Source organism: Oncorhynchus kisutch, linkage group LG19, assembly GCF_002021735.2.
Source record: "Oncorhynchus kisutch isolate 150728-3 linkage group LG19, Okis_V2, whole genome shotgun sequence".
Lineage (NCBI taxonomy): Eukaryota > Metazoa > Chordata > Actinopteri > Salmoniformes > Salmonidae > Oncorhynchus > Oncorhynchus kisutch.
The window spans coordinates 20,352,803-20,379,355 of record NC_034192.2 but is presented as its reverse complement, the minus strand read 5'-3'; the positions used below and the strand labels follow the sequence as shown (position 1 = coordinate 20,379,355).

Below are 26,553 nucleotides of genomic sequence, written 5' to 3'. Positions count from 1 at the left end.
GGGGCACCAGGCTGCCCATCATTACGCACACCGCATCAGCGCTTCATTGGACTCATTTGTACTCCTTCAAACTTTGATTGCCTTCCCTATATCTGCCTGTTCCTCTGTTTCATCCCCTTGTCAGCATTGATGTCGTTATTTTTCCCCCTGTCCAGACATGGTCCTTGTTTTGTTTTATGTCCATTGTTTATCAAATGTTCACTCCCTCTACTTGCTTCCCAGCGTCTGTCCTTACAGTTATGTTAGCCACGTAATATTTGATCATCCTTGGCTTTCAAGAGAGCTGATAAGACTAGAAAGCTAACGTAGCTAGCACCGAAAAACCTAGCTCAGTTAGTCAACTATATGGTTAGATTACCTGTTACAAAGTGCTCTGAGCACACTTTACTACGTACAGTGCCTTGCGAAAGTATTCGGCCCCCTTGAACTTTGCGACCTTTTGCCACATTTCAGGCTTCAAACATAAAGATATAAAACTGTATTTTTTTGTGAAGAATCAACAACAAGTGGGACACAATCATGAAGTGGAACGACATTTATTGGATATTTCAAACTTTTTTAACAAATCAAAAACTGAAAAATTGGGCGTGCAAAATTATTCAGTCCCTTTACTTTCAGTGCAGCAAACTCTCTCCAGAAGTTCAGTGAGGATCTCTGAATGATCCAATGTTGACCTAAATGACTAATGATGATAAATACAATCCACCTGTGTGTAATCAAGTCTCCGTATAAATGCACCTGCACTGTTATAGTCTCAGAGGTCCGTTTAAAAGCGCAGAGAGCATCATGAAGAACAAGGAACACACCAGGCAGGTCCAAGATACTGTTGTGAAGAAATTTTGAAATGTGGCAAAGGGTCGCAAAGTTCAAGGGGGCCGAATACTTTCGCAAGGCACTGTATATCATTGGTAGCTTGAAAATATTTTCTATTGATTCTAGCTAGCCACAAACACTACGCTCACTCAGTTCCCCTATTTCTTATCCCTCATGTTTTTGCACAGTTGGGATGCTATAAAAACAAATTCCTATCTTTAAAATACTTGTATTACTACACCTGTGTATTTCACATGGTATCATGTTGTTGCTAGTATGGGTGTTAAGAGAATGTGTGTCTTGTTAAAAGGCTAAATAGCACTAAAGAGAGTAAGCAAAGGCACTATGTACAATCCTGGGATTAAGTGTATTTATTGGTATGATTCTATAATGGCTGTACTTAATCTGTACTTAATCCTATACTGGCCCGTAGTAATATTATAGTCCGATAATGGCATGTAGCAGTCTTATAATTGCCTATAGTAATCTGTACTTATTATTTTCTGGAAATAATGTATAGGCTCGCCACTAATATAATTGATCCAAGGACCTAGAGGGGAGGGGAAACCCCGCCTAGAGGAAATAACTTAGATTTGGAAACAATGGTGGAGTAAAGCCAAGGTGATATGGTTATAAGCATAAAGTGGAGGGACTATGAAACTTGAATAAGCATGAAACTGTATAAAAGGAGTGGACTGAGACTGAGTTCGGCAGTTGGTCTATGGGCCAGCTCGGCTTGTTACCTTGTAATAAAGTCTATTTGAATTCACAAGTTCCGGTATCTGAGAAATATGATTGAGTGAATATTTCCACGACATTAGCTAGTACTAATCTACCGATTTGGCGATCTTATGGTAGGGCGTGTGGGCGCATACACGCTGTCTGGTAGTACTGCTAGCTAGCTATACTGTGATCGCCAACAATATGGCGATCACAGTACATATAGTACATATAGCATGTACAGTGGGGCAAAAAAGTATTTAGTCAGCCACCAATTGTGCAAGTTCTCCCACTTAAAGATGAGAGAGGTCTGTAATTTTCATCATAGGTACACTTCAACTATGACAGACGAAATGAGAAGAAAACAAATCCAGAAAATCACATTGTAGGATTTTTAATTAATTTATTTGCAAATTATGGTGGAAAATAAGTATTTGGTCACCTACGAACAAGCAAGATTTCTGGCTCTCACAGACCTGTAACTTCTTCTTTAAGAGGCTCCTCTGTCCACTCGTTACCTGTATTAATGGCACCTGTTTGAACTTGTTATCAGTATAAAATACACCTGTCCACAACCTCAAACAGTCACACTCCAAACTCCACTATGGCCAAGACCAAAGAACTGTCAAAGGACACCAGAAACAAAATTGTAGACCTGCACCAGGCTGGGAAGACTGAATCTGCAATAGGTAAGCAGCTTGGTTTGAAGAAATCAACTGTGGGAGCAATTATTAGGAAATGGAAGGCATACAAAACCAGTGATAATCTCTCTCGATCTGGGGCTCCACGCAAGATCTCACCCCGTGGGGTCAAAACGATCACAAGAACGGTGAGCAAAAATCCCAGAACCACACGGGGGGACCTAGTGAATGACTTGCAGAGAGCTGGGACCAAAGTAACAAAGCCTACCATCAGTAACACACTACGCCGCCAGGGACTCAAATCCTGCAGTGCCAGACGTGTCCCCCTGCTTAAGCCAGTACATGTCCAGGCCAGTCTGAAGTTTGCTAGAGAGCATTTGGATGATCCAGAAGAAGATTGGGAGAATGTCATATGGTCAGATGAAACCAAAATATAACTTTTTGGTAAAAACTCAACTCGTTATGTTTGGAGGACAAAGAATGCTGAGTTGCATCCAAAGAACACCATACCTACTGTGAAGCATGGGGTTGGAAACATCATGCTTTGGGGCTGTTTTTCTGCAAAGGGACCACGACGACTGATCCGTGTAAAGGAAAGAATGAATAGGGCCATGTATCGTGAGATTTTGAGTGAAAACCTCCTTCCATCAGCAAGGGCATTGAAGATGAAACGTGGCTGGGTCTTTCAGCATGACAATGATCCCAAACACACCGCCCGGGCAACGAAGGAGTGGCTTCGTTAGAAGCATTTCAAGGTCCTGGAGTGGCCTAGCCAGTCTCCAGATCTCAACCCCATAGAAAATCTTTGGAGGGAGTTGAATGTCTGTGTTGCCCAGCAACAGCCCCAAAACATCACTGCTCTAGAGGAGATCTGCATGGAGGAAGGGCCTAAATATCAGCAACAGTGTGTGAAAACCTTGTGAAGACTTAAAGAACACGTTTGACCTCTGTCATTGCCAACAAAGGGTATATAACAAAGTATTGAGAAACTTTTGATATTGACCAAATACTTATTTTCCACCATAATTTGCAAATAAATTCATAAAAAATCCTACAATGTGATTTTTTTTCCCCCTCATTTTGTCTGTCATAGTTGAAGTGTACCTATGATGACAATTACAGGCCTCTCTCATCTTTTTAAGTGGGAGAACTTGCACAATTGGTGGCTGACTAAATACTTGTTTGCCCCACTGCATTAGTCCCAGGCCTAGATTACTTATGAATCCATGGCAAAAATGCCCTGGATGCAATCAAGAAACACTGTAAAGCGTCACAGAAGTCCCCAGATCGTCTTTTGCCAAGCCGTCCACTCCAGCTCCTGATCTGACGAAAGCTAGCTCACAAAATTACTGGAGCCTCTATCCAACACAGGCATCCAGTAAATCCAACAGACCACCCTTTTTAACTATACTTTTTTGTAAAGTAAGTAAAAGTATGTCTGTTCAAAATAAATGTTATCTTCAAATATAAAAAATAAAGTTTAAACTCGACACCAACGATAGTGTCCGTCTCTCTCCTCACTCTCGACCCGAATCACCCGCGCAGACTCCCATACCCCCACAAACCCCAAGTCCCTGGATTGGCCCAAAATGTAAAAAGCCTTATGATTGGCTAATCTAGCCAGGTCACCAAGCTTACATGCACAGTTCACATGCACAGGAGAGAAAAATAATTAATTAACATTACAGAATTCAACCAACTGTAGTAAATTCGCAAATAAAATAAAAACCCAAGTGTTTGCCATGCAAAAACAACAGACTCAACATTAAACTGAATTGAACCATAGTCCTTTCTAATACATGTGTGAACCCATAACAGCCTAAACCCTGTCTAACTGGGGGACTCCTACTAAGCAATATTGAACTGTTTTAAGAAGGTCATACCAAGGATCATTTAGTTACTTGATTTTGAATTTTAAGACTCCTTGAAGTATAAATAAATGTATACAAAATGTATTTGATTAAAAAAAAGAAGTGCCTTACTGCTAACATATTCACACACAGAAGTTATCAGATTTGCTGTACCGCCTTCAGACGAGTCCCAAGACGCTTGTGGGGGTCGACAAGCCAAACAGAAAACACCATCGTGAGAGACTCATCGTCCAATAAGGGTCATTGTTTGTAGGCCAAACCATTCGGAAGCTACAGACAAATATGTGAGAAGACAGATTTTTGGGATGCCTCATGGTCTGACAAACACCGCTCTAACTCTGTCACCTTTCAGCCCAGATGCGGATGTGCGACATTGGCGGATATCTCTAGCTTAAACTGACATATTTTTATGGGGATTTGTTATATTATGCTAATTAGATTTCCACAGGGGGCACGGACATCGACTCTAGGGGTTTTTAACAGGGTATTACTACACTACACACTACCATCAGATATACTCACTACCATTAGATACACTACGGTCACACACGGTACAGGACACAGATACAGTCACACACGCTGTTACAGCCATACAATGAAAACTGTTACAAAACATAATTTAAAAAAAGTGTTATTACAACCGTATATACCTGTATGTTTGCAGAGTCCATGAGAGACTTGTTGGTGAAGAACTTTCTGATTGTCTGCAGATCAATAAAATCAATCATATACAAACTCTGTTCAAAGAATATGCTGTATTAACTGTGTGAGAATGTGTGTGTGTGTGTGTGTGTGTCAGTAGTACCGCATGTTTCTCTATGCCGCTGTAACATCCGTGGGGCAGTGGGATCTCCTCTCCCTGAGTCATCTGGGATGTCTCCTTCATGGCCTGACAGTACTGCCCCAGCTCTGTCAGCACCTTCACCTGCACACAGTAGAAATACACATATCCTAATGGGCCCACACACACATACACTGTACACACAGTGGAATTACATGCAACTGAGATATTCATACCAACCTTCAGTATCCTTCCTTTAATGGTGAGGTGTGGGTCTCGGCACACAGTCCCCACAAAATGCAGGTAGAGAGCAAGCATAGGCAGGGCCTGTAACAGCAGAACACAGAGGCATTGAAACCAATAGCTAACTTTCTTGAGACGCCTACTAAACTCCCTGGTCAGATGCTTGGTCAATTCAAAATGAAAAAGAAGAATACATTGCCAGTCATGCTTTATTGGACTTTGACCAAAAAGTAGTGCACTAAATAGGAAATATGGCACCATTTCAGATGCAGTCTGCGTATGTACTGTGAGATGGTGTCCTGAGGTGTAGAGCCAGTGGCAGAGGAAGGCCAGGCTGGACACAGTGGTTCCCAGGTGTCCTCGGTCAGGTTCAGAGAACAGGTCCAGACCAGGAACCAGCTCCTCTCCTACAGTATAGGATGAGTACTGCAGGTCACTCTGAGGGTGGGGCAGGGAGGCCCGCAGGAGACACTGGTGGAAGAGACACACACAGGACATGATTAACTACACAGGTGGTCACCCTGGTCCAGGAGACACCCAGGGTGAGCAGGCGTTTGTTCCAAGCACTAATCTAATTCAACTAATCATGGTATTAAGTTTATTAGATTAACAAGATGTGCTAGTACAAACACAACATGTCAAACACAGACAATACCTTGAAAAGCTGGGCAGATAGGAGGCAGCATTTTGTGCGCTGACTGATATTGGAGGTCAAGGCATACCTGTTGGCCAAAACACAATGAGGTCAGTGGCATCACTACAATACATTTGTGAAAGTGACTGTATTTATCAACGGATTATTTATTGTTTCAGTGAACATACAGTGCATTCGGAAAGTATTCAGACTTGACTTTTTCCACATTTTGTTAAGTTACAGCCTCATTCTAAAATGGATTAGATCTACACACAATACCACATTATGACAAAGATAAAACAGTTAAACAAGTATTCAGACCCTTTACTCAGTGCTTTGCTGAAGCACATTTGGCAGCGATTACAGCCTCGAGTCTTCTTGGGTATGACGCTAGAAGCTTGGTACTAGAGGTCGACCGATTATGATTTTTCAATGCAGATAACGATTATTGGAGGACCAAAAAAAGCCGATACCGGTTAATAGGCCGATTTATATGTTTATTTATTTACTTATTTATTTGTAATAATTACAATTACAACAATACTGAATGATGTCACGCCTTGGTCTTAGTGTTTTGTGTTTTCGTTATATATTTTGGTCAGGCCAGGGTGTGACATGGGTTTACGTGTTGTGTTTCGTATTGGGTTTTTTATAGGATTTGGGATTGCTATGTTTAGGGGTGTGTCTAGTTAGGCTTGGCTGCCTGAGGCGGTTCTCGATCAGAGTCAGGTGCTTCTCGTTGCCTCTGATTGGGAACCGTATTTAGGTAGCCTGAGTTCGCTTTGTCTTTCGTGGGTGATTGTTCCTGTCTCTGTGTAGTGTTCACCAGATAGGCTGTAATAAGTTTCACGTTCCGTTTGTTGTTTTTGTATTTATTTAGTTATTTCATGTATCGTCACTTTTTCTTCATTAAAGAACATGAGTAACCACCACGCTGCATTTCGGTCCGACTCTCTCTCAACAAACGAAGAACGCCGTTACAGAATCACCCACCACATACGGACCGAGCGGCGTGGTTACAGGCAGCGACCGCAGGAAAAGCGAAAGGAGGACGTTATGGACAGCAATGGCATGGAGTATACGACGTGGGAAGAAATCGACAGGTGGGCGGCCGACCCAGAGAGAGTGCAGGAGCCCGCATGGGATTCGCTGGAACAGTGCGAAGAAGGCTATAGGCGAATGGAGTTGGAGAAACAGACACGGCGGCGCAGAGCGAAACCCGAGAGTCACCCCAAAAAATGTATTGGGGGGGGGCTCAGAGGGAGAGTGGCTGAGTCAGGAGATGTACCTGAGCCAACTCTCCTTGTTTATCGTGAGGAGCCAAGGAGGAGACCAGAACCAGAGCCGGTGTTAGAGGTGAGCGAAGCAGAGACTGTGAAGGAGTTAATGGGGAAAGTGGAGTGGAGAGTAATGAGGGAGTTGCTAGCTTGGTGCTATAGATATCATATTCGTCCGACGGATCGTGTCGGGGATTTGATGGCACCTGAGTTAGCGCTCCATACTCGTCCTGAGGTGCGTGTTAGTCGGCTGGTGAAGTTGGTGCCAGCCTCACGCACCAGGCCTCCTGTGCACATCCCTAGCCTTGCACATCCTGTGCCACCTCCACACACCAGTCCTCCGGTAGCAGCTCCCCGCACCAGGCTTCCTGTGCGTGTCCTCGCTCCAGTATCACCAGTGCCCGCACCACGCATCAGGCCTACAGTGCGCCTCGCCTCTCCTGCTCTGTCGGAGTCTCCCGCCTGTTCAGCACAGCCAGAGCCTTCCTTCCCTCCTGCGCTGTCGGAGTCTCCCGCCTGTTCAGCACAGCCAGAGCCTTCCTTCCCTCCTGCGCTGTCGGAGTCTCCCGCCTGTTCAGCGCAGCCAGCGTTTTCCTCCTCTCCTGCGCTGTCGGAGTCTCCCGCCTGTTCAGCGCAACCAGTGTTTTCCTCCTCTCCTGCGCTGCCGGAGCCTCCTGCCTGTTTGAAGCAGCCTGAGCTGCCAGTCTGCAGGAAGCTGTCAGTCTGCAAGGAGCTGCCAGTCTGCAAGGAGCTGCCAGTCTGCAAGGAGCTGCCAGTCTGCAAGGAGCTGCCAGTCTGCAGGGAGCTGTCAGTCTGCAGGGAGCTGTCAGTCTGCAGGAAGCTGTCAGTTTGCAGGGAGCTGTCAGTCTGCAAGGAGCTGCCAGTCTGCAAGGAGCTGCCAGTCTGCAGGGAGCTGTCAGTCTGCAGGGAGCTGTCAGTCTGCAGGGAGCTGTCAGTTTGCAGGGAGCTGTCAGTCTGCAAGGAGCTGTCAGTCTGCAAGGAGCTGCCAGTCTGCAAGGAGCTGCCAGCCTGCATGGAACAGTCAGAGCTGTCAGTCTGCATGAAGCAGCCAGAGCTGTCAGTCTGCAAGGAGCTGCCAGTCTGCAAGGAGCTGCCAGTCTGCAAGGAGCTGTCAGCCTGCATGGAGCAGTCAGAGCTGTCAGTCTGCAAGGAGCTGCCAGTCTGCAGGGAGCTGTCAGTCTGCAAGGAGCGGTCAGTCTGCAAGGAGCGGTCAGTCTGCAAGGAGCTGTTAGCCTGCATGGAGCAGTCAGAGCTGTCAGTCTGCAAAGAGCTGCCAGTCTGCAAGGAGCTGTCAGCCTGCATGGAGCAGTCAGAGCTGTCAGTCTGCATAGAGCAGCTAGATCCGCCAGTCAACCAGAATCTTCCAGATCTGCTAGTCAACCAGAATCTTCCAGATCTGCTAGTCAACCTGAATCTTCCAGATCTGCTAGTCAACCTGAATCTTCCAGATCTGCTAGTCAACCTGAATCTTCCAGATCTGCTAGTCAACCTGAATCTTCCAGATCCGCCAGCCAGCCAGGATCTACCGGAGCCTACTACCTACCTGAGCTTCATCTCAGTACTGGGCTTCCTCTCAGTACTGGGCTTCCTCTCAGTACTGGGCTTCCCCTCAGTTCCGGGCTGCCCCTCAGATCCGGGCTGCCCCTCAGTCCCGGGCTGCCCCTCAGTTCCGAGCTGCCCCTCAGTCCCGAGCTGCCCCTCAGTCCCGAGCTGCCCCTCAGTCCCGAGCTGCCCCTCAGTCCCGAGATGCCCCTCAGTCACGAGCTGCTCCTCAGTTCTGTGGGGTTCTGGGTGAGGACTATTAGGCCATGGTCGGCGGCGAGGGTGGATTATCCCAGGACGCGAAGGGGAGGAACTAGGACATTAATGAAGTGGGGTCCACGTCCCGAGCCGGAGCCGCCACCAATGACAGACGCCCACCCGGACCCTCCCTATGGTTTTGAGGTGCGTCCGGGAGTCCGCACCTTGGGGGGGGGGGGGGTTCTGTCACGCCTTGGTCTTAGTGTTTTGTGTTTTCGTTATATATTTTGGTCAGGCCAGGGTGTGACATGGGTTTACGTGTTGTGTTTCGTATTGGGGTTTTTATAGGATTTGGGATTGCTATGTTTAGGGGTGTGTCTAGTTAGGCTTGGCTGCCTGAGGCAGTTCTCGATCAGAGTCAGGTGCTTCTCGTTGCCTCTGATTGGGAACCGTATTTAGGTAGCCTGAGTTCGCTTTGTCTTTCGTGGGTGATTGTTCCTGTCTCTGTGTAGTGTTCACCAGATAGGCTGTAATAAGTTTCACGTTCCGTTTGTTGTTTTTGTATTTATTTAGTTATTTCATGTATCGTCACTTTTTCTTCATTAAAGAACATGAGTAATCACCACGCTGCATTTCGGTCCGACTCTCTCTCAACAAACGAAGAACGCCGTTACAAATGAACACTTTTATTTTAACTTAATATAATACATCAATAAAATCAATTTAGCCTCAAATAAATAATGAAACATGTTCAATTTGGTTTAAATAATGGAAAAACAAAGTGTTGGAGAAGAATGTAAAAGTGCAATATGTGCCATGTAAAAAAGCTGACGTTTAAGTTCCTTGCTCAGAACATGAGAACATATGAAAGCTGGTGGTTCCTTTTAACATGAGTCTTCAATATTCCGAGGTAAGACGTTTTAGGTTGAGGTTATTATAGGAATTATAGGACTATTTCTCTCTATACCATTTGTATTTCACATACCTTTGACTATTGGATGTTCTTATAGGCACTATAGTATTGCCAGTGTAACAGTATAGCTTCCGTCCCTCTCCTCGCCCCAAACCAGGGACACATCGACAACTGCCACCCTCGAAGCATCGTTACCCATCGCTCCACAAAAGCCACGGCCCTAGCAGAGCAAGGGGAACAACTACTTCAAGGTCTCAGAGCGAGTGACATCACCGATTGAACCGCTATTAGCGCGCACCCCGCTAACTAGCTAGCCATTTCACATCGGTTACACCAGCCTAATCTCGGGAGTTGATAGGCTTGAAGTCATAAGCAGCTCAATGCTTGAAGCACAGCGAAGAGCTGCTGGCAAATGCAGGAAAGTGCTGTTTGAATGAATGCTTACGAGCCTGCTGCTGCCTACCCCCGCTTAGTCAGACTGCTCTATCAAATCATATAATTAATTATAACATAATAACACATATAAATACAAGCCGTAGGTCATTAATATGGTCAAATCTGGAAACTATCATTTCGAATAAAAAACATTTATTCTTTCTGTGAAATATGGAACAGCTACGTTTTTTATCTAACGGGTGGCATCCCTAAGTCTAAATATTGTTGTTACATTGCACAACCTTCAATGTTATGTCATAATTATGTACAATTCTGACAAATTAATTACGGTCTTTGTTATGGTCTTCACACAGTTCGCAATGAGCCAGGCGGCCCAAACTGCTGCACATACCCTGACTCTGCTTGCACAGAATGCAAGAGAAGTGACACAATTTCCCTAGTTAAAAGAAATTCATGTTCGCAGGCAATATTAACTAAATATGCAGGTTTAAAAATATATACTTGTGTATTGATTTTAAGAAAGGCATTGATGTTTATGGTTAGGTACACATTGGTGCAACGACAGTGCTTTTTTCGCGAATGCGCTTGTCAAATCACCCATTTGGCGAAGTAGGCTATGATTCAATGATAAATTAACTGCAAAGCAGGACAAGCTAGATAGACTAGTAATATCATCAACCATGTGTAGGTAACTAGTGATTATGTTAAGATTGAACTTATCTTATAAAAAACAATCAATGTAAGCTAGCAACTTACCTTGGCTTCTTGCTGCACTCGCGTAACAGGTAGTCAGCCTGCCACACAGTCTCCTCGTGGAGTGCAATGTAATCGGCCACAATCGGTATCCAAAATGTGGAAAAAGTCAAGTGGTCTGAATACTTTCCGAATGCACTGTATACTGTATGCTTGTGTTAGCTACCAGAGAATCTATTTATGCTGCAGTAGTTTATGTGTCGGAAGGCTAGGGTCAGTCTGTTATATCTGGAGTATTTCTCCTGTCTTATCCGGTGTCCTGTGTGAATTTAAGTATGCTCTCTCTAATTCTTTCTTTCTCTCGGAGGACCTGAGCCCTAGGACCATGCCTCAGGATGACATGATGACATGATGACTCCTTGCTGTCCCCAGTCCACCTGGCCGTGCTGCTGCTCCTGTTTCAACTGTTCTGTCTGCGGCTATGGAACCCTGACCTGTTCACCGGACGTGCTACCTGTCCCAGACCTGCAGTTTTCAACTCTCTAGAGACAGCAGGAGCAGTAGAGGTGCTGACGTTGCACCCTCGACAACTACCGTGATTATTATTATTTGACCCGGCTGTTCATCTGTGAACGTTTAAACATCTTGGCCATTATAATCTACATCCGGCACAGCCAGAAGAGGACTCGCCACCCCTCATAGCCTGGTTCCTCTCTAGGTTTCTTCCTAGGTTCTGGCCTTTCGAGTGCTTCTTCACCTGCATTTCTTGCTGTTTGGGGTTTTAGGCTGGGTTTCTATACAGCACTTTGTGACATCAGCTGTAAGAAGGGCTTTATAAATACATTTGATTTGATTTGAGCTACTAAAGTTGGTACAAACTTTACTCAGACTCACTGTGCGATCTTAGCGGTCAGTAAAGCTCCCTGCAGACAGCCCCAGACTCCAGCCTGCTTCAGAGTGGGTTGGTGTTGGAGGGAACTTGTACCCCACGACACCCCGTCCCATGAGTCTAGCACCCCAGAACTCTGCAGGGCACAGTCCACTCCCTTGCTCCAGTAGGAATGAGCTGCCCTTGGTTTACAAGCAGAATCACACAGAATCAGAAAAAACTTTGGTATTCAACAATTTTGTGTATAATCATGTAGACATACAAATTAAACACAATACAAATAGTACTGTACATTATGAGTACAGTCATATCTTACCTTCTGTTTCCATTATAATAGTGCAGATTTCCCAGGTCATGTAGTGCCTGTACCCTGAGAGAGTCATGGTTGTTGGCCTGAAGGTACTCTAGATTGAAGTAGAAAAAAAAGTCCAGTGTCCCTCATCTTTCATTAAAAAACACAAATATTCAGTACAATCAGAAGGATCAATCACAACCATTTCTTTGCAGATACAAGTGGAATATCAGTTACTGGTATTGTGAGGCTAACAGGTAGACTAGTGAACAGCAAAGGATTGGTGAAGAGTAACAGTGTAACAGTCTGATTGTGACTATAGCTTTAAAAAAACAATGTTAGTGGCATAGCGGTCTAAGGCACTGCATCGCAGTGCTGAGGCGCCACTACAGTCTGGGTTCCATCCCGGCCGTGACCAGAAGCCTCATAGTGCGCCGCACAATAGGGTCATCCGGGTTAGGGGGGGGGTTTGGCCGGGGGGGCTTCCTTTGCTCATCGCACTCTAGCAACTCGTGGCGGGTCGGGCGCCTGCAAGCTGACTTCGGTCGAAATTGAACAGTGCTTTCTCCGACACATTTGTACGGCTGACTTTTGGGTTAAGTGAGCAGTGTGTTAGGAAGCAGCGCGAGTGGTGGGTCATGTTTCGGAGGACTCATGTCTCGACCTTCGAGCCCATTGGGGAGTTGCAGCGATGAGAAAAGTTCGTAAACTACCAATTGGATATCATGAAAATGTGTGTGAAAAAAAAAGTGTTGGCCTCCCGGGTGGCGCAGTGGTTAAGGGCGCTGTACTGCAGCACCAGCTGCGCCACCAGAGACTCTGGGTTCGCGCCCAGGCTCTGTCGTAACCGGCCGCGACCGGGCGGTCCTAGCGTCTGTCACGAACCTTGCCGAAGACGGTGCCTCTTCCTGTTTGGGCGGTGCTCGGCGGTCGTCGTCGCCGGCCTATTAGCTGCCATCGATTTCCTTTTCCGTTTGTTTTTGGGTAATTGGGTACACCTGTTTTGTATTAGGGTTTGTTTGTATGGTATTTAAGGGCACTAGGCCTGCTGGGTATTTGTGCGGGCTTGTTTGTGTTACTCTGTGTTTGATGGTGTGAGTTAATTGTACATTTATTCTCCGGACTATTTTGTCCTGTTGTTTGGACCGGCAACCTATTATACGCCCTGTGTGTTGGCGTGACTGTTTTGTTGCACTGGGGATTAAATTTGAAAGAAAGACTGAACCCTGCTCTCTGCGCCTGATTCCACCCACCACCACTCCTAATTAATCGTAACAGAAGCCCGCACCACCAAAATGGAATCAGCAGGAGCAGCGACCACCCCTCTCTCCACTATGGAGGAGCGCGTTCACCACCACACAGCGGTCCTCCATCGGATTGGTACCGCGATGGACCAGATGATGGAGAGGATGGAACGATGGGAGAGGAGTGGCCTACCGACGTCTACCCCAGCTCCCCCACTGCCGACATCACCTACTCCACCTACGTCATCCTCTGGGTCCGGCGCACTGCGTCTCTCCCCCCCGAGGGAGTACGATGGAGCGGCGGCTGGGTGCCAGGGATTTTTGCTCCAGCTAGAGCTCTACCTGGCTACCGTGCGTCCGGCTCCCTCGGGTGAGGAGAGTGTGAGCCTCCTCGTCTCCTGTTTAACGGGCAGGGCCCTGGACTGGGCTAACGCGGTCTGGAACAGTCCAGACTCGGCTCGGGACAACTACCTGGAGTTCACCCGCCGTTTCCGAGCTGTGTTCGATCATCCACCAGAGGGTAAAGCGGCGGGTGAGCGACTGTTCCACCTCAGACAGGAGACGAGGAGCGCACAGGAATTTGCGTTGGAGTTTAGGACCCTAGCTGCTGGTGCTGGGTGGAATGACAGGGCCCTGATGGACCATTACCGGTGTAGTCTCCGGGAGGACGTCCGCCGGGAGCTAGCTTGCAGGGACACAACTCTCTCCCTGGATGAACTAATAGACATGTCTATTCGATTGGACAACCTGCTAGCTGCCCGCGGGCGTTCAGAAGGGGTCCTGTTAATTCCACCTTCCAGCTCTCCCACTCCCACTCCGATGGAGTTGGGAGGAGCTGCATCTAGGGGGATCAGAGGGGGCTCCTCCTGCTCCTATTGTGGACGGAGAGGACACACTTCGGACCGGTGTTGGAGGAGTCCCTCTGGGAGTCGAGAGGGTCGGCGGAACACTCCTCGGCCACCCCAGGTGAGTAAGCACCAAACTCACCCAGAGCTCCCTGTTGGTCACATGTTTTTGTTAATTTTTTTTCCTGCGTTTTTCCCCTCTCTTCAGCATAAGGCGCTAGTCGATTCAGGCGCAGCTGGGAGTTTTATGGATCGTGGACTCGCCCGTAAATTGGGTATTCCGTTAGTACAGATAGACCCACCTGTCCCCGTGCACTCCTTAGATAGCCGACCGTTAGGGTCAGGGTTGGTCAGGGAGGCCACGATTCCGCTGGACATGGTAACGCAGGGGAATCATAGGGAGAGGATCAGTTTCTACCTTATTGATTCACCTGGGTTTCCGGTGGTGTTGGGGGTTCCCTGGCTGGCTATTCACAATCCCCTTATTTCCTGGAAACAGGGGGCTCTTAAGGGGTGGTCAGACGAGTGTTCAGAGAGGTGTATAGGAGTTTCCATCGGTGCCACGACGGTGGAGAGTCCAGACCAGGTTTCCACCGTGCGCATTCCCCCAGAATATGCCGATTTGGCTATCGCTTTTAGTAAGGAGAGGGCGACCAAATTACCACCTCATCGACGGTGGGATTGCGTGATAAACCTCCAGGAGAACGCTGCACTTCCCCGGAGTCATGTGTACCCGCTGTCACAGGAGGAGACGGTGGCTATGGAAACATATGTCACGGAAGCTCTGAGACAGGGGTACATTCGGCCCTCCATGTCACCCGTCTCCTCGAGTTTCTTTTTTGTGAGGAAAAAGGAGGGAGGTCTGCGTCCGTGCATTGATTATCGAGGTCTCAATTCGATCACAGTGGGTTTTAGTTATCCGCTACCTCTCATCGCTACGGCGGTGGAATCATTCCACGGAGCGCGTTTCTTCACAAAACTGGACCTCAGGAGCGCGTATAATCTGGTGCGTATTCGGGGAGGAGACGAGTGGAAAACAGCGTTTAGTACCACATCAGGCCACTATGAGTACCTCGTCATGCCGTATGGGTTGATGAATGCTCCAGCCGTCTTCCAATCCTTTGTAGATGAGATTCTCAGGGACTTGCACGGGCAGGGTGTGGTAGTGTATATTGATGACATCTTGATTTATTCTGCCACACGCGCCGCGCATGTTTCCCTGGTGCGCAGGGTTCTTGGGCGACTGCTGGAGCATGACCTATACGTCAAGGCTGAGAAATGTGTGTTCTCCAAACCAGCCGTTTCCTTCCTGGGTTATCGCATTTCCAGCTCGGGGATGATGATGGAGTGTGACCGCGTTAACGCCGTGCGTAATTGGCCGACTCCGACCACGGTAAAGGAGGTGCAGTGATTTTTAGGGTTTGCCAATTACTACCGGAGGTTTATCCGGGGTTTTGGCCAAGTAGCGGCGCCCATTACCTCACTGCTAAAGGGGGGGCCGGTGCGTCTGCAGTGGTCAGCAGAGGCTGATGGAGCCTTCAACCAGTTGAAGGCACTGTTCACTGGGGCTCCCGTGTTGGCGCATCCGGACCCTTCGTTAGCATTCATAGTGGAGGTGGATGCGTCCGAGGCTGGGGTTGGAGCCGTGCTGTCTCAGCACTCGGGTACGCCACCGAAGCTCCGTCCCTGCGCTTTCTTTTCTAAGAAGCTGGGTCCGGCGGAGCGGAACTATGATGTGGGGGACCGGGAGTTACTAGCTATGGTAAAAGCCCTGAAGGTGTGGAGACACTGGCTAGAGGGGGCTAAACACCCTTTTCTCATCTGGACTGACCACCGTAATCTGGAGTATATTCGAGCAGCGAGGAGACTGAATCCGCGTCAGGCTAGGTGGGCCATGTTCTTTACACGTTTTAGATTTACGATCTCTTACAGACCAGGTTCCCTCAACACTAAGGCCGACGCGCTGTCCCGTCTCTGTGACACCGAGGACCGGGCCATCGAACCCACTCCCATCCTTCCAGCCTCTCGGCTGGTGGCCCCAGTGGTATGGGAGGTGGACGCGGACATCGAGCGAGCGTTGAGGGTTGAACGTGCGCCTACACAGTGTCCGACTGGTAGAAGTTACGTACCGCTTGGTGTCCGTGATAAGTTGATTCGGTGGGCCCACACACTACCGTCTGCGGGTCATCCGGGGATTGATAGGACAGTGCGGGGTCTTAGGGGGAAATACTGGTGGCCCACCTTAGCTAGGGATGTGAGGCTCTATGTCTCTTCCTGTTCGGTATGCGCCCAGAGTAAGGCTCCTAGGCACCTTCCTCGAGGGAAGTTACAGCCCCTCCCGGTTCCACAACGGCCATGGTCCCATCTCTCGGTAGATTTCCTTACTGATCTTCCCCCATCTCAGGGGAACACTACCGTTCTGGTCGTTGTGGATCGGTTTTCTAAGTCCTGCCGTCTCCTCCCATTGCCTGGTCTCCCTACGGCCCTACAGACTGCAGAGGCTCTATTTACCCACGTCTTCCGGCACTATGGGGTTCCAGAGGATATCGTCTCCGATCGGGGTCCCCAGTTCACGTCTCGGGTTTGGAAGGCGTTTATGGAGCGTCTGGGGATCTCGGTCAGCCTTACCTCTGGTTATCACCCCGAAAGTAATGGGCAGGTGGAGAGAGTAAACCAGGAAGTGGGCAGGTTTCTGAGGTCGTATTGCCAGGACCGGCCAGGAGAATGGGCGAGGTACGTCCCGTGGGCAGAGTTGGCCCAGAACTCTCTTCGACATTCGTCCACGAATATGTCGCCATTCGAATGCGTACTGGGCTACCAGCCGGTCCTGGCTCCGTGGCATCAGAGTCAGACCGAGGCTCCTGCGGTGGAGGAGTGGGTACAGCGCTCTAGAGAGACCTGGCGGGCAGTCCAGGATTCTCTCAGGCAGGCCAGTGAACGGCAGAAGAGAGACGCTGACCGCCACCGCAGCGAGGCCCCGGTGTTCGCACCAGGGGACAGGGTCTGGCTCTCGACCCGAAACCTGCCCCTCCGCCTGCCCTGCCGGAAGCTGGGGCCGCAGTGTGTGGGGCCATTTAAAGTCCTGAGGAGGATAAACGAGGTGTGTTATAGATTGCAACTTCCCTCTTATTATCGTATTAACCCCTCGTTTCATGTGTCTCTCCTCAGGCTGGTGGTAGCTGGTCCCCTACAAGACAGTGAGGTACCGGAGGTCCCTCCACCCCCTCTGGACATCGAGGGGTCCCCGGCGTACACAGTACGAGCTATTCTGGACTCGAGACGCCGGGTGAGGGGCCTGCAGTACCTCGTGGACTGGGAGGGGTACGGTCCGGAGGAGAGGTGCTGGGTACCGGGGAGGGACATTTTAGATCCTTCCCTCTTGAGGGATTTCCATCGCCTCCACCCGGATCGCCCTGCGCCTCGTCCTCCGGGTCGTCCTCGAGGCCGGGGTCGGCGCGCTGCGGGAGCCGCGCGTCAGGGGGGGGGGGTACTGTCACGAACCTTGCCGAAGACGGTGCCTCTTCCTGTTCGGGCGGTGCTCGGCGGTCGTCGTCGCCGGCCTATTAGCTGCCATCGATTTCCTTTCCGTTTGTTTTTGGTTATTGGGTAATTGGGTACACCTGTTTTGTATTAGGGTTTGTTTGTATGGTATTTAAGGGCACTAGGCCTGCTGGGTATTTGTGCGGGCTTGTTTGTGTTACTCTGTGTTTGATGGTGTGAGTTAATTGTACATTTATTCTCCGGGGTTTTTGTCCTGTTGTTTGGACCGGCAACCTATTATACGCCCTCTTATTGTTGGCGTGACTGTTTTGTTGCACTGGGGATTAAATTTGAAGGAAAGACTGAACCCTGCTCTCTGCGCCTGATTCCACCCACCACCACTCCTAATTAATCGTAACAGCGTCGTCCGAGTTAAGGAGGGCTTGGCCGGTAGGGATATCCTTGTCTCATCGCGCACCAGCGGCGGGCTGGGCGCAGTGCGCGGTAACCAAGTTTGCCAGGTGCACAGTGTTTCCGCTGACACACTGGCTTCCGGGTTGGAATGCGCGCTGTGTTAAGAAGCAGTGCAGCTTGGTTGGGTTGTGTATTGGAGGATGCATGACTTTCAACCTTCATCTCTCCCGAGCCCGTACGGGAGTTGTAGTGATGAGACAAGAGAGTAGCTACTAACAATTGGATACCACGAAATTGGGGAGAAAAAGGTGTGTATTTTTTAAAAATGAAATGAAAATTAAAAATAAAAGTGTTATATGGGTCATGTCTCTTACGTATGGAGTTGCTATAGGAGTTGATGACGGTGTGTATCTGGTTGGGGGGCAGAGGGCAGCCGTAGATAGAACTCAGGGTCCTGTAGTCCTCAGTGGCCAGGTCTGGAGGGCCGATGGCCGGGGCAGTGCACACCGTCACGTTAAAGTCCACCCTGCCATGACCCTGAGCCTTGCTGCTGTTCTCCTTACAGAATGGAACCTCAAACACTGGCAAAGAGACACAGATGTCAGTTTCATAGACATGGTTCCAAGCATGCAATGAAATCAGTTAAGACAAAGAATACATTTCCACAAAAATAGTGTAGCATTCACAACTGTATATTGTCTTCATTAGGCTTCGCTAAGATGAGAACATTTTATATAATTTATGCTAATATTTATTTTATTTATTTTTACCTTTATTTTACTAGGCAAGTCAGTTAAGAACAAATTCTTATTTTCAATGACGGCCTAGGAACAGTGGGTTAACTGCCTGTTCAGGGGCAGAACGACAGATTTGTACCTTGTCAGCTCAGGGATTTGAACTTGCAACCTTACGGTTACTAGTCCAACACTCTAACCACTAGGCTACTAATAAATAGACTGAGTGTACAAAACATTACGAACACCTTCCTAATACTGAGTTGCATGCCCTTTAGCCCTCAGAACAGCCTCAATTAGTTGGGGCATGGACTCTACAAAGAATCAAAAGCGTTCCACAGGGATGCTGGCCCATGTTGACTCCAATGCTTCAAGTTGGCTGGATGTCCATTGGGTGGTGGACCATTTTTGATAAACACAGGAATCTGTTGAGCAACATTGCAGTTCTTGACACAAACTGGTGTGCCTGGCACCTACTACCATACTATATTCAAAGGCTCTTAAATCTTTTGTCTTGCCCATTCACCCTCTGAATGGCACACATACAGTGCATTCGGGAAGAATTCAGACCCCTTAACTTTTTCCACATTTTGAATTGTTTTTTTTACCCTCATCAATCTACACACAGTACCCCATAATGACAAAGCAAAAACAGGTTTTTAGATTTTTTTGCAAATGTATTAAAAATAAAACACTGAAATATCACATTTACATAAGTATTCAGACCCTTTACTCAGTACTTTGTTGAAGCACCTTAGGCAGCAATTACAGCATCAAGTCTTCTTGGGTATGACACTACAAAGCTTGGCACACCTGTATTTGGGGAGTTTCTCCCATTCTTCTCTGCAGATCCTCTCAAGCTCTGTCAGGTTGGATGGGGAGCGTTGCTGCACAGCTATTTTCAGGTCTCTCCAGAGATGTTCGATCAGGTTCAAGTCCGGGCTCTGGCTGGGCCACTCAAGGACATTCCCAAAGCCACCCCTGCATTGTCTTGGCTGTGTGCTTAGGGTCATTGTCCTGTTGGAAGGTGAACCTTCACCCCAGTCAGAGGTCCTGAGCGCTCTGGAGCAGGTTTTAATCAAGAATCTCTCTGTACTTTGCTCCATTCATCTTTTCCTCGATCCTGACTGGTCTCCCAGTCCCTGCCGCTGAAAACATCCCCACAACTTGATGCTGCCACCACCATGCTTCACCGTAGGGATGGTGCCAGGTTTCCTCCAGACGTGATGCTTGGCATTCAGTCGAACCAATCTTGGTTTCATCAGACCATAGAATCTGTTTTCTCATGGTCTGAGAGTCTTTAGATGTCTTTTGGCAAACTCCAAGCGGGCTTTCATGTGCCTTTTACTGAGGAGTGGCATCCGTCCGGCCACTCTACCATAAAGGCCTGATTGGTGGAGTGCTTCAGAGATGGTTGTCCTTCTGGAAGGTTCTCCCATCCCCACAGAGGAACTCTTGGTCAGTTCTCCCTGACCATGCCCTTCTCCCCAGATTGCTCAGTTTGGCCGGGTGGCCAGCTGTTAGGAAGAGTCTTGGTGGTTCCAAACTTGTTCCATTTAAGAATGATGAAGGCCACTGTGTTCTTGAGGATCTCAACACAATCCTGTCTCGGAGCTCTACAGACAATTCCTTCGACCTTGAGGCTTGGTTTTTGCTCTGACATGCACTGTCAACCGTGGGACCTTATATAGACAGGTGTATGCCTTTCCAAATCATGTCCAATCAATTAAATTTACCACAAGTGGAGTCCAATCAAGTTGTAGAAACATCTCAAGGATGATCAATGGAAACAGGATGAACCTGAGCTGTCTTAATACTTTCCGAATGCACTGTACACAATCCATGTCTTTAATTGTGACTCGTTTCAGGAACCTAGGCTTATGTCGTGCGTCACTTTTTCACAGGAGAGGCATTGTAACATATACATTTGTTTTAGCAGGAATGCCTTCTGGGACATGTGAACGTTCATGTACCTTAATAACAAACTGCTATGCCATCTGTAAATACAAATAAAATGGTTAAGTCACAAGCCTAGGTGGTTTAGCCATGGAAAAAGCTATATGAGCCTTCCTGCTAGCCATGATTGGATGAGATAATGGATGGGCTGGACATGCAGAGTGATGAGTTTGGATTGGTCTGCCATGTAGCACGCTTCCTTCTATAACATAAGACTCAGTATGTGTAGGTCAAAAATAGATATATCAGGAAATCGGTGGAAGTAGAATATGATAGCTAAAGAGATGGAGAAAATTCAGGTGTTAGATTGCAAATGCGGAGAGAGTGGAAAAGAGAACACAGAAGGCTGTTGTATATAACACCTGTCTCCAGATTAAATCTTCAAACTAAGGGCAACCATGGCATCTGTGACAGAGAGGGAGAAGCGTTCATCCATGTATCAAATCAAATGTATTAATAAAGCAATTCTTACATCAGCTGATTTCTCAAAGTGCTGTACAGAAATATATACACTGCTCAAAAAAATAAAGGGAACACTTAAACAACACAATGTAACTCCAAGTCAATCACACTTCTGTGAAGCACCGAGATAGGTACCGAGATGAGATCCTCAGACCCCTTGTGAGACCATATGCTGGTGCGGTTGGCCCTGGGTTCCTCCTAATGCAAGACAATGCTAGACCTCATGTGGCTGGAGTGTGTCAGCAGTTCCTGCAAGAGGAAGGCATTGATGCTATGGACTTTCCCCAGACCTGAATCCAATTGAGCACATCTGGGACATCATGTCTCGCTCCATCCACCAACGCCATGTTGCACCACAGACTGTCCAGGAGTTGGCGGATGCTTTAGTCCAGGTCTGGGAGGAGATCCCTCAGGAGACCATCCGCCACCTCATCAGGAGTATGCCCAGGCGTTGTAGGGAGGTCATACAGGCACGTGGAGGCCACACACACTACTGAGCCTCATTTAGACTTGTTTTAAGGACATTACATCAAAGTTGGATCAGCCTGTAGTGTGGTTTTCCACTTTAATTTTGAGTGTGACTCCAAATCCAGACCTCCATGGGTTGATAAATTTGATTTCCATTGATAATTTGTGTGATTATGTTTTCAGCACATTCAACTATGTAAAGTATTTAATACAAATATTTCATTCATTCAGATCTAGGATGTGTTATTTTAGTGTTGCCTTTATTTTTTTGAGCAGTGTATATAGTATACGGGCAAGAGAGTCTAGCTAGCTACATTGAATCGAATTCATTGCAAGTTAAAGCGTACCGTTAGCTAGCTAGCTAACATTAGCTGGCTGGCTCGCAAGCTAACGTTACGTGTATGATCTGTGTAGTAAAATTATTCACATCTCAAATCCATTTGCATTGCTAGATATAGTCTAATGTTAGCTAGCTAGCTAACAATGAATCTAGTTAGATTCATGCAGGGTAGTAACGTTAGGAATTGTGATTATGTTTCATTGTTTAGCTAGCTAGCTACATGTCTAAATAAAAGACTCCACATTCCAAGTAACCATTTCACTGCACCGTTTACACCTTCTGTATCCTGTGCATGTGACAAATGAACATTATTTTATATAGTGTGTGTTTGCTAGAGACAGTAATGTGAAGAACAACATGACCTGCACCAAAGTCAAATTATGACGACATTAGGCCAACGAGACAGTGTCCAAGTTCTTAAATTCTCCAGTTGAAGGCCCTGCTTTTATTTCGTCACATTCACAACCGTAAGTGATTTTCTGTAATTAGCTCGTCATTAACTTGTAAATAGTACTTGTTGTGAGTTTTTATTAAAGTGACTAGTGTTCCATTATTAAAGTGGCCAATGATTTCAAGTATATGTATATAGGGCAGCAGCCTTTAATGTGCTAATGTGTATACAGACATGTCGATATACATATTATAGTCTTGAAATCTTTGGATGTTTAGTACACTCACTACCATACTGACTGTTTAGCACAAGGCCTCACATGTGAATCCTTAAAGAGAAGGGTGGGCTAAGGCTTAAGAGGGTGTAAACAATGCTGAATGGGTTTAGACAAAGAGCTCTCGAGCAGGTGTACCAAAAAATTCAAGGTCCATTTTCTCAAAAGTGAGTTTACCAACTTTCAAAGCAGAATTACTTTCCCATTGTTCCTCAAATGTAGTGTACAGTTGTGGCCAAAAGTTTTGAGAATGACACAAATATTAATTTTCACAAAGTCTGCTGCCTCAGTTTGTATGATGGCAATTTGCATATACTCCAGAATGTTATGAAGAGTGATCAGATGAATTGCAATTAATTGCAAAGTCCCTCTTTGCCATGCAAATGAACTAAATAAACAACAAAAAACATTTCCACTGCATTTCAGCCCTGCCATAAAAGGACCAGCTGACATCATGTCAGTGAGTCTCTCATTAACACAGGTATGAATGTTGATGAGGACAAGGCTGGAGATCACTCTGTCATGCTGATTGAGTTCGAATAATAGACTGGAAGCTTCAATAGGAGGGTGGTGCTTGGAATCATTGTTCTTCCTCTGTCAATCATGGTTACCTGCAAGGAAACATGTGCCGTCATCATTGCTATGCACAAAAATGGCTTCACAGGCAAGGATATTGGTGCCAGTAAGATTGCACCTAAATCAACCATTTATCAGATCATCAAGAACTTCAAGGAGAGCGGTTCAATTGTCGTGAAGGCGGCTTCAGGGCGCCCAAGAAAGTCCATGACCGTCTCCTAAAGTTGATTCAGCTGCGGGATCGGGGCACCACCAGTAAAGAGCTTGCTCAGGAATAGCACGTACAGTGAGGCAAAGACTTTTGGAGGATGGCCTGGTGTCAAGAAGGGCAGCAAAGAAGACACTTCTCTCCAGGAAAAACATCAGTGACAGACTGATATTCTGCAAATGGTACAGGGATTGGACTGCTGAGGACTGGGGTAAAGTCATTTTCTCTGATATATCCCCTTTCCGATTGTTTGGGGTATCTGGAAAAAAGCTTGTCCAGAGAAGACAAGGTGCGCGCTACCATCATGTGGCCCAGAAGTTAATTGACAGCATGCCAGGGCATATTGCAGAGGTCTTGAAAAATAAGGGTCAACACTGCAAATATTGACTCTTTGCATCAACTTCATGTAATTGTCAATAAAAGCCTTTGACACTTATGAAATGCTTGTAATTATACTTCAGTATTCCATAGTAACATCTGACAAAAATATCTAAAGACACTGAAGCAGAAAACTTTGTGGAAATTAATATTTGTGTCATTCTGAAAACTTTTGGCCACGACTGTATGATATACCATTTTCTAGCTCAGAGTCTTTACTTTTATCCAATGTAAAAAACACAATTTCAAATGTTGCTACATAAGATCGAATCGAGACGGTTGGTCACAATTGTCTCAAGGCTTAAAAATCCTTCTTTAACCTGTCTCCTCCCCTTCATCTACACTGATCAAAGTGGATTTAACAAGTGACATCAATAAGGAAACATAGCTTTCACCTGGATTCACCTAGTCAGTCTATGTCATGGAAAAAGCAGGTGTCCTTAATGTTTTGAGTTCTTAATATACACTCAGTGTAGATATAGTTGATAAATGTTTTTAAGAATTTGAAGTTAGGATAGCCTGAATGTTCACAAGTTAGCCTTGTAGCTTAATTGGCCAAGGAGCAGGACCATTTTGAATAGCTACCTCTGTATTCCTATGGTTCTCATTCAAACCTATGTTAATTCATGGAAATGTAATATGGTTATAGTTGAAGAAGTATACACAGTAGGGGTCTTCACGAGTCCACGCGAACCCGAGAGAGGCGTGTGTTTTTCACGAGTGGGGCGTGTAGCTTTTTGTTTTTGTCGGCCAATAACAAGCCACCAAAGTGGCACTAGCCTCTGGCTCTGTGTCTGTTGTGGCAATCAACTTAGGAGACCAATGGAAGATGCAATTAAAATTACAGAATTAAAAGTTAAATGAGAATGATATGTTTCAACAACCAAGGGCCAAGAGGTAGGCAGTTCCTTAATACATTGATTAGAGCTGCTGTTGTTATTGTGAAGGACGGGGGAAAGCGCAGCCTATGTAGATTTGATTAGCCAACCCAGCTACCTAGCTAGCTTAACTGTCTTCTCTTCTCGGGTTGATGCAGTCAAAACAGGTACTATATAATCAGATTGGATGATAAAAACATAGCTTTGGCAGCTAAAAGTTAGTAACTAATGCGAGTCGGCTTGGTTGCTGCTGTCTCTCTCTTTCTCCTCCTCCCATCACTCAGCAACACACAGGGGTTATCTCGTTTAGGAAAAAGACAGTCATCCGTCCCTTCTCCTTTGTGACCCGGAAACCCGGATAAGTGGTTGAGTGGTCGAGGAGTGTGTCAATTCGCTAGTAGGCAAATGGAAGAGTGTCCTCCCCTCCTCGATAGCCACCTCTCATCGAGGATATTCATGTGTATCCTATTTTTTAAATCTGCAACACCCCTTTTGAATCAGATTTTGTTTTGATAAAGGAAAAAAATATGCACACGTTTAAAAACAATATGCTATTTATCTATAAAATGTCTAACATTTCTAACTTAATTTGTTTTGATCCACCCCTGTAAACTTAATTTGCCTAATGACGCGCAAGTGGAGAAGGACCGTCTCATTTCAAGCGCATTTCCATCCACGTTCACTCGCTGACTCTCCTCGATTAACTTTGACCTTTTTTAAAAGGAGATGAGAAGGACGCAGGAGATGAGCAAATGTACTTGATTAAAGGCCAGAGTCACAAACACACAGCAAAGTGAGATAGAAAGGATGTACTCACAGGGCTGTGTGTGTGCCAGCAGCAGTAGTAGCAGTGTGCGGCTGTGTTGGAAGTTCTTCAGAGTGTGATGGCCCTTTTCCAGGGCCTCCCTGAAACAACACAGTGTATCCTCCACATCCAGAGGAACACACACCACACACATGGCCCGGCGCACCTCTACAACAGACCAAAACACACACACACGGCAATATGACTACGGCGACACATCAATATACCCACAGACCAGAATGACTGATGATTTATTTTAGAAAGGAATGGTTGAATGTAGGGCTCGACATTAACGCTTGTCCTCTTGTCCGGGAGAAGAAGAATATAGAAAAACAAATCACAAAAAAATCTCAATATCAAACAATTACTCTGAAAAGAATTGAGAGGCAAACATTGGAATAATATTCTATTTATTCATGTACATACTGTAAGTAAAAAAAGCCTACATGTCAAGGTGTAGGTGATATACAACACATATTGCCCAAACCAATGCTGACATTCAGAAAATGTAGCCAAACTTGAATGAGACTTTTAATGATATAAATATAGCCCGGAGAGTGAAGGACCATGCCATTGGTGCACCGTATATCACCCACATTGAATTGGAGGCGGTCAGCATTGTTTTGTAAACACTTAATATGCCATTGAAACCAGAACTTTTCTCACGTTCTACTGGTTTTTAAATCAACGTTTGAGTTCATTAGTCATTTACAGTGCCTTCAGAAAGTATTCAAAACCCTTGATCTTTTCTATTTTGTTACGTTACAGCCCTATTCTAACATTTATTGAATTGTTTTTTCCCCTCATCAATCTACACACAATACCCCATAATGGCAAAATAAAAAGAGGGTTTTAGAAATATTACATTTACATAAGTATTCAGACCCTTTAGTCAGTACTTTGTTGAAGCACCTTTGGCAGCGATTACAGCCTCGAGTTTCTTGGGTATGACGCTACAAGCTTGGCACACCTGTATTTGGAGAGTTTCTCTCATTCAACTCTGCAGATCCTCACAAGCTCTGTCAGGTTGGATGGGGAGCATTGCTGCACAGCTATTTTCAGGTCTCTCCAGAGATTCAAGGGTTCAAGTCCTGGGCCCCTGAAGAACATTCAGAGACTTATCCTGAAGCCACTCCTGCATTGTCTTGGCTGTGTGCTTAAGGTTGTCATGTGCCT

The 26,553-nt window shown here is 46.5% G+C and overlaps 1 protein-coding gene across 1 annotated transcript in view; it reads right to left on the bottom strand.

Annotated features, from left to right (window-relative positions):
- cfap54 (cilia and flagella associated 54) overlaps positions 1 to 26,553 on the bottom strand; it is a 139,623-nt gene that overhangs the window by 37,695 nt on the left and 75,375 nt on the right. The window contains exons 39-47 of the mRNA XM_020452271.2: positions 25,390 to 25,545; positions 18,282 to 18,488; positions 11,949 to 12,036; positions 11,638 to 11,814; positions 5,725 to 5,791; positions 5,355 to 5,540; positions 5,067 to 5,153; positions 4,851 to 4,970; positions 4,696 to 4,749 (exon numbers count right to left, since the gene is read on the bottom strand). Coding sequence (XP_020307860.2) covers positions 4,696 to 4,749; positions 4,851 to 4,970; positions 5,067 to 5,153; positions 5,355 to 5,540; positions 5,725 to 5,791; positions 11,638 to 11,814; positions 11,949 to 12,036; positions 18,282 to 18,488; positions 25,390 to 25,545 — 1,142 coding nt within the window. The remainder of the gene's footprint in view (positions 1 to 4,695; positions 4,750 to 4,850; positions 4,971 to 5,066; positions 5,154 to 5,354; positions 5,541 to 5,724; positions 5,792 to 11,637; positions 11,815 to 11,948; positions 12,037 to 18,281; positions 18,489 to 25,389; positions 25,546 to 26,553) is intronic.